The 8,543-nt window shown below is 37.5% G+C and overlaps 1 protein-coding gene across 1 annotated transcript; it reads right to left on the bottom strand.

Annotated features, from left to right (window-relative positions):
- Positions 1-354: 354 nt before the first annotated feature.
- Positions 355-7,934, bottom strand: LOC128678626 (zinc finger protein GLI1-like). Its single transcript, XM_053760272.1, has 17 exons — positions 7,779-7,934; positions 7,563-7,653; positions 6,722-6,842; positions 6,553-6,620; positions 6,129-6,240; positions 5,558-5,677; positions 4,804-4,967; positions 4,369-4,480; positions 3,712-3,821; positions 3,387-3,487; positions 2,933-3,230; positions 2,584-2,661; positions 2,015-2,162; positions 1,457-1,597; positions 1,101-1,208; positions 687-766; positions 355-526 (listed from the first exon to the last, which is right to left on the bottom strand). Exons 1-17 carry the CDS (start codon positions 7,850-7,852, stop codon positions 497-499), a joined length of 1,956 nt encoding a protein of 651 aa, XP_053616247.1. The 5' UTR covers positions 7,853-7,934; the 3' UTR covers positions 355-496.
- Positions 7,935-8,543: the final 609 nt, after the last annotated feature.

The raw sequence follows: 8,543 nt of genomic DNA, 5'->3' as shown, positions 1-8,543 counted from the left end.
CACCGAATAGTTGAGGCTGCATATAATGTAATGTGTGTAATGAGTGTAGCACATTTGATATTTACTTTAAATATTGGAAAAAATTAAGATAGGATAGCATTAAAGTCCTCTACTGCTGCGTCTGTCTCTTCGGGATAAACTCAAAAACTACCGCGGATTTTCATGCGGTTTTCGCCATTAGATGTTTAATGTTTGGATTTTATGTGTTTGCCAAATAAATGATTTCTTTCTTTTCTGATTCCTGAAGAATTTATATATTTTTACCCGATCGAAGTCGGGATGGGTATTTCATAAGATATTCTCTGTTTACGATTTTTTGAGATTTATGAAACTGACTGATATAAAACAATTAAATGTTTGTATAAGTCATGCTTTATTTCATTATCAAACAAAAGGCATTTTCACTTAAAACTAAAACAAATCGACGACTTTATTCTTCTGGGCATCCAACAAAAAATAAATAACATTATTTCAAAAAGTTGTAAAAACATCCAGTTTATTCCGTGTCAGAGAGCGGGATACTCTCCTGTAACAAAATAATATGTCAGAATTATACTTTTTTTAACTGAATGTTTAAATTTAAAAAAAAAGTTTTATTTTCCAAAAATAAATTTTGCTGTCGTAATGATCCAGATGAAAATTATATGTTTTTTATTAATTTCTAAAATATTTGTCGTTATTCTTACTTCAAATTTCCCGATGAAAATATCAGAATCATCAGATGGCGGCGGCTGGTCGATGTGGCCCACTGCTGTTATTTGAGGTCCTGGGGATTTAAGAATTTTATAAAAAAAATGGCATGAATAATTTTAATATTTTTATTTGGGAAACTTAACTAAAGCTTTATCTTAACTAGGTATTTATGTTCTGTGGTTATGTTGTTGTGGAAATTTGTTAAGTAGCAGTACCTAACACGTTTCCACATAAAACATGTGTACACACTAGGGAACTATAAGAATTTTCGTAACTTCAAGGTTATTTTTTTCGGTATATAATCCTGGATTTAGCGGCGTCACGGCACCAAACGCAATCAGGAACATGCGGGGATGAGAGAGAGAGAGAGAGAGAGAGAATAAGACGTGTTGCTTCTAGATGCTAACCCAAAGGTATACACTCCATAGGCTCAAAGAGATCCATCGGGATGAAGTCGAGCGGCGGCGACGGTGCGGGCGGCGGCAGCGAACACGACGACGATAAGCGACTGCCGGCTGTAATTTTAAAATGTTATATAGGTAGCTTATAATAGAGGTCCCAAATTCAAATATACTTATCTAGATGTAGATAAATATTATGGAGAAAACCCTGTAAAGATCGATGTGAGCAGGTTTCAGCAGATATCACCATAGATGAATTAGTAGAAAAGACAATTATCTATTTATCAATGTCAGGCCTGTTGGGCTCGTTATATCTAAGCGAAGTCACTATATCCATCCATTAGAACATCATCAATATATACTAGGTCTGAGGGCAGAGTCGTCGAAGACATTGACGTTGTCGTGCGGCCGCAGCGGCGTCAGTCGCGGCATCGGCTCCTGGCAGCCCGCCGCTGACAGCTGCTCCAACTTGCTCGAACATGGCTCCACTTTCACTTCGCCTACTGCAAACAATATTTACTATTAGTTATGCATTACAAATAGAAAATATAACTATTAAATTGACAGTATTGTTATCGTATATGTTGATTTTTTTATCAATATCATCGTTGCCATTATGAAGGACTGGAGATAAAAATTTATTAGCCTAAGTATATGATGTCATCATACAGTCAATATAACGGGCATAACTTCGTTTTTTATTTTATTAATTTTACTTTAGAGGTAAAAGGAGATTGACAAAGTCAAGAGATAAAGCATAAGACATCACTGGCAGGTAGCGTAGGAGAAGAATAAATCTTTAATGCTGACAGCTGGCTCAGGTCTTGTTCCTGATCCAGCAGACAAGTTCATGGGACATAATATAAATCTGTACTAGGAGGTCTGGTCTCCAATCCTACAGATAAGAGATACAAGCTCACTGTCGGCGGAGAGCGCGGTGTGGTAGGCGTGGTGCGGCTCCTCGACGGCGAGGTGCAGGCGGCCGCCGCGCTGCAGCTTCGGGATCACGGTCGCGACCACCGGCACGCGGATCTGGACTGCCGACCCCGACGGCTCGGGGTTCACGTCCTGGGTGGGAAATGGCAAATTTTGGACCTAAGTGTGTATATTGATTTACAAATAAATCTCACTATCCAATTGCTCGCTACAGCTGATTTGGTATTTAAATTGGTTTTTTAATGTGCTTTTTATTGTTTTTGACTTATATCAAATCATATCCTTTCAGTGACAAAACAAAAAGGAGACGATTAAAAACTCAGCCTATTTTAATTGAAGAAACATTCGAATATTTTTGAAAATGTTTAACTACTTACTGGAACGAAGAATTTCAAACTACTTATTGTACTAGTGAACGCTGTTTGATTGTTTAGCATCAGGTATGGTATGCTAATTCCGCGTGAACGAAATATTACCTTTTCGGCCAGATTCCATCCTAATAAAGCCAAGATAGATGCATGATAAACTGGTTGTAATTTTAATAGATACTTACGGGTGCAATATGGTCATCACTTTTTAGAACAATTTTACCGCCGACTTTCAGATCTTCGGCAGTTGCTGGTACCAACATCTAAAAATGTATAATACATCATTTTTGAGGTTCTCAAAATCACTACTTCTAAGGAACAATAACTTAGAAATTTTCAACAATTTTGGAATTTTCAAAAATTGAAATACCCTACAAAATGGGTAATTGTTATTACATTTCATGATAAGAATGGGAAATGGATGTGGATGCAAAGGGATGCTTCATATATCAAGTAATGGCTTGTTTTTGTATAATGGCAGTAATACCCAATTTAAGTATAAAACTATACAAATATTTGCATTAAAATTCTAACCTGTTTCCCACCAGGTAGCTTGGTATCAATGACTTTCACCAACACGGGGGTTCCATTGTCTGGCTTCAATAAAGCAAATGGTGTTTGCTTCGTAGCTAATGCCACTCCCATATGGTATGTCTTGATGGGGTCCACGATGACCCCAGACCCGACCCCCCAGCTGCCATCTTGACTCCACATGTCCCCGGGCTCGGTCTTGGGGACGATCCATTTGGACCCCCAAGATGAGGACGGGCCTTCGATTGAGGGCAAGTAGGGACCAACCGTAGATGATACCTCACAGTGATCGGCTGATGATCTGCAAAATTAACATGACAATTTACCTAAACGAGTTATTAAAATTGCAGGGTAGGTATATCCAAAATACTTATAATTGTCCTACGGATTATATGCAAAGACATCTATGACTTGCATATAATCCGTATTCTATAATCTAATTTCTAATTAGATATACCTGGAGGAATCTGATTGAGTGGCCGGCGCAGTCGTTGGCTGCGGCAGACGTAAAGAATTTCTGCGCGACGACACGGCGCTACAACCATCATCTGAATGTGCCTACGATTGTAGAAATTACGCATAAAATATTATTCTAAAGCTTAAAAACATCCACCAAACGTTTGCACAAGAATTTTGGTAAGAGTAGAATTGGTGGTGCCGTAAGACGATGATAAATTTATATAGACCATTGAAACTAGAGCCTGTTAAATGAAATAATGTAAATATACATTTAAATGGGGGGCGCTTCGAGTCAAAAATTATATATAGCTGCAGCAAGGTACCTTGTTCTTGTGGCAGACGAGGTTGGACTGCTGGTTGAAGCCCTTGAGGCAGATGTTGCAGCGGTAGGGCCGCTCGTTGGTGTGCGTGAACAGGTGGTTGCGGAGGTTGCCTGAACAACATATTTATTACATGACAATAACCAACTTACGTTGGTGCATGTTATGATTAAAATTTCGAAACATAAACAGAGATATTTTAAATCTAAAAAAAAATTCATGAAGGTAAATAATTTTGGAACCATAACCTTTGTTTTAGATAGATTTAGCTTACTACGAGTAAGTATAATATTATTTCTGAATTACCAAAAGCATCTTTGTAAGTATAAAAACTAAGTAAATAGTACTTGAAATTTATTTATGGAATACTACGGAACAATAAATGAATGTAGCGTGTGTTTTCGCCCTAGAATACGACCAGTCCATATCCTTCTGTGGATTTCGTACGAGGCTACTAAGTGACACATAATCTTGGCCGTTATATAAAACAGTAGCATGCCCATGGAGGATTGACGTCCGGCAGGGGGTAGGTGCAAACCAAAGCTGAATCTTTAAAATGTTAAAGTTTATTTTTACGCTGACCCCGGACTTCCCAGCGTGAACATGAATATGCTATGCAGAGAGAGAAGGGAAGGAAGGATTGATGATCTGGTAGTTAACCTTTCTGGTGGAACCCTTTGGGACAGATGTGACATTTGTAGGGCTTCTCGTCTGAGTGGGTCTTGCGGTGGGAGATCAATGTGGACACGCGGTTGAACGTCTTATTGCACACCTGTCGGATAGAGGTATTGTTTGTATGAAAAAGTATTGATTAGATAAATAAATATGTTAAAACAATTTTCCTCTGCTTTTTTTTCGAAATGGAAAGTATAATGTACAAATTTGGAATCGTCTTTTTCCCGATTAGTATACATTTTCGAAAAAAAATCAGAACCCTCCTTTTTCCTCCTCAATCACGACAAAGTTACCAAATTCTCACCTGAAGTAAGTATATAAGAAATTAGAGCAACCAAAAGCAAAAAAAGCGTACAAGATCAGTCCTTTAAATTTTTACCTTTCAAAGGTGAAAGTAAAGTAGTTTAGGTACCCTCTCACCTCACAAGTGTATGGCCTTTCGGCGGAGTGTATGGCGCGGTGCTGGCTGAGCGTGGAGAGCTGGCGGAAGCTCTTGCCGCACGCGTCGCAGTGGAAGTTGCGCTCGTCCGTGTGCGTGGGGAGGTGCCGCATCAGCGTGTACTGGTGCTGGAACTCGCGGCTGCCTGCGATTGGTCAAGTGGGGCGTACACTCTCAAGTCTAGGGTAGCTGCCATCAAGTCAAATCAAATACTCTTTTCATGTGACAAGAGGTGCTTGTATGACAATGGGAACAAGTGACGTCGAACATCTTGGGTGTCATAAAGCGTTTCAATTATAGTTTGACTAGCGACCCGTCCCGGCTTCGCTCGGGTAAAATTATACACCTTAACCTACCTCAAGAATCACACCAACTATTGTTGAAAACCGCATGAAAATCGTTTTTTGAGTTTATCGCGAACAGACAGACAGACGCGGTAGAGGACTTTGTTTTATAATATGTAAGGATAATTAAAAAATACCAAATCTTATATTACTATCAATAAAATTTATATTTTTATTTATTAAACAAGTTTTTTTTTACATAAATTACATTTTTGCCACAAGCTTTTATTGTCGTCAAAGAGACCTTGTTGCATTGTGTGCGTGGCAAAACGACATTATGAAAATTTAACGTCACTTTCGGTTTTTGGTTCTCGTTAAGGTACCTATTTACTTAAAATATTTATTACTTTGAAATCACTGCTGATGGTGTAGATACAAAAATGCAACTCACAAATTCCGCATTCCCACAGTTTCACCGTCCGGCCGTGTCTCTTCACGTATTTGACGAAGTGGAACCTGGACCTGGGATCTGTCTTGTCCACCTTCCGAGCCCCTTGGCCATTTTTGCGTTCTGTAGAGCATTACATACATTGAGGCGGAAACCAGTGCAAAGGTATCGCATATAAGGATCACGAACCTCAGCAATGAGGATACGATGCAACGAAGAGGATAGCATTATGTAGGCTCGCACTATCATTAATATTATGTAGTTTGTGTGAGTTCTTTTATTTACAGCAAAGAAAAAAGCAATGTACATTGAATGAGGCAAAGTTTGGTTGAATCGTGATGCCGGAATTATGGTTCCCTTCCCTTCTAAATCCCTTCCCAACTAAATTATAAATGTGAAAGTTTGTTTGCTACACAGCTTTATTTACTCAACCAATATTTTTGAAATTTTGCATACATGTAGTAAATGATGGTTCAGGAGATAGATATAACGATATAGACTTTCATTACGGAAAAAATAACTGATCCCGTGGAAAATTCACGGTGGACCAAAAGATAGTAACAAATCAATCTACCATTACTGGTCGAGGTGGAAGTGACCAGCTGGGATTCTGAGTAAGGCTTCCTGATGAAGGTCAGCCCGCTGCGGCTGGTCGACTGGGTCACTGAACTGGAGGTGTCGGCCTCCTGGAAAACGTTTTCGATTTGGTCATGGCCTGCTCGATTGCGTTGTTTTTGCATTTAGAACCCTTAATAAACTGTAGAATTTAGGACGCATGGTTTTAAATATCCTTGTGAAAAACTTGAATCTTCCAAGTTCTGTTCATAATTATACGATTTCCTAGAAATGGTTTCCTATAAGTAAAAACTTAATGCAAAATTGTCTGGCTATTATGATATTTTGAGAAAATAATATCTTGCTCTTATGATGTTTTGCGAATATCATATATTGCGATTGAGGGGTAAATATATGTAGAAATATAGGCCCTTGAAATTTACCTTGAGTTCACTTTTAAGGGCTGCGTCCAGGTCCTTCCCGAAGGTTGTCTGACCGGTGGTGCCGAACCCTGTTAAAGTTATAGCATATTAATTCACAAAGCTACAAAATTTTAGCATTTTGCAACGCCTATTTTGAATTTTGAAACATTGTACTTGGATAATTCCATACCTGGCTCGGAGACGAGCGCCGCTATATTGCCGTCCTCTTCTGTCCATGCGAACCTGGCCTGCTGCGGGTCTAGACCCTCGGGGAAGAAGCCGTCCCGGAACAGAGAGCGGGTCACTTCCAGCTAAAGAAAAAAATCATTTATTGTACGATTTAAAAATGTACCTTTTTGCGCTGCACATCGATCTTAATGGTTGGCTGGGAGAGTAAGTTTGTCATTTGTTTAATGTATGTTTTTTTTTTGTGTATAAAGTTTAAAATACATAATAATGCGACACTAAATGTATTTGTTGATTACCTATTTTTAAGCTTATTAAGCACGTCACACACATTTGTATTACGGAAAAGGACAATGGGTAAGTGGAAAATTCACACGGGCAAAGCCGCGAGCAAAAGCTAGTACAATATAAGTAAAGACGCACAAACGTCCGCCTTTACCTATGTATCTTACATAGGTAAAGGCGGACGTTTGTGCGTAAAAAAATATCATCAAAATAATCCGTGAAAACATGTTGATAAATGAAGTTTAAAGCACGGTTAAAGTAAGGTACTGAGATGGAATTAAAATGGGAGTAGCGCTAACAAATTTCAACAAATTTGTCAGTGACCTAAAAATTGAAAAATCTTTCCTAAATTAGGTTATCTTTATCAATGACCAATGAAATGGAGCAATGATAATAAGTATTTGTCAAAATTTGACATAGGACATAATTTGACAAACATGATTCAAATCATGTGATACAATATGACAATCATGATCAATATTTCAAAGTATGTTGTTACAGTGTACATGTAGGTACCTATTATATAAATGGAAATAAGTAGTAAAAACAGCGATACATACATAATTTCTGCCAGAATTGGATAGGAGGGATTCGCTACTAAATCCTAAATCCTTTTTGTCAAACTTGTCATTCAAACAGACTTCACGGATGCTGGAAACAAAATATTTCAACGAATTTTAAACACGAACACAAAATAATAGAAAAACACAACATAAAATCGTTATGGCCGCGGCTCGCGGGTTTTGTTTTTCACAAATTAATCGAACTTCATGGACCTTATGATTTCGTCGTCAGATCTCATGAAAGTGCTCTCTGGTATTTCTTTTATTTCTTCATCCGAAAACATCATTTATTTTTTGCAATATTCAATTATTTTTTTGACAAAAAACACGAAGCGCACGTCAAACCGTCGTTTTTTTCACTGAATTTTTCTATTGTTATTTTTGTTCCTATGACAATTTTGATTTGAATTTGGAGTGCTTATTTTTTTAATAAAAAGTGCAAATGGCCACTTCTTATTGTTGTGTAATTTTGTAATTATAACCTCATTTGAACTTTATTAGGTCAATGATCCTTTAAAATGTAGAAATAGTAATTTATAGTGTAGACCTGCACGGTACCTACTTACCTATAACTATACTATACTTGTATTTTGCTTTACAAAAACCTAATTAAATGAAGTAGGTATAGGTATTCGGTCTAAATTTTTTTACGTTTATTTCAAATCTGTGTGTATTTTATTGAAATGAAAGTACTGAATCAGAAAAAATATACTTTAATTCGAGAGGCATAAAAAATATGCCAAAGTAGTGCATCGAATATAAAATTATCAAATTTACGTACACATCACGCAAAACATTCTACAAGTAAAATATTGGATTTTAAAAGGGCTTGTTTCACCACTTTCTGATATCATTTTGTAATCTGAGATGTAAACTAACCACTAGATAAATGTATCCAACACTTTGAAAACGCTATCTGATCGTTATGTTACATATAGCCATATAGGCTATCAGATACCTTACCAACAAGCGGTGAAC

The sequence above is a fragment of the Plodia interpunctella genome, chromosome 20, assembly GCF_027563975.2.
Source record: "Plodia interpunctella isolate USDA-ARS_2022_Savannah chromosome 20, ilPloInte3.2, whole genome shotgun sequence".
Classification (NCBI taxonomy): Eukaryota; Metazoa; Arthropoda; class Insecta; order Lepidoptera; family Pyralidae; genus Plodia; species Plodia interpunctella.
Note: the sequence above shows the minus strand (reverse complement) of the source record. Positions and strands in the feature narration are given on the sequence as shown.

Excerpts from the sequence above, each read along its gene's own strand:
- LOC128678626 (XM_053760272.1), bottom strand. The coding sequence starts at position 7,852 with ATGATGTTTTCGGATGAAGAAATAAAAGAAATACCAGAGAGCACTTTC. Across the intron at positions 6,241-6,552 it reads CCCTTAAAAGTGAACTCAAG|GAGGCCGACACCTCCAGTTC; the intron begins GTAAATTTCAAG and ends AACGTTTTCCAG. Across the intron at positions 2,163-2,583 it reads GTGATGACCATATTGCACCC|GACGTGAACCCCGAGCCGTC; the intron begins GTAAGTATCTAT and ends TTTCCCACCCAG.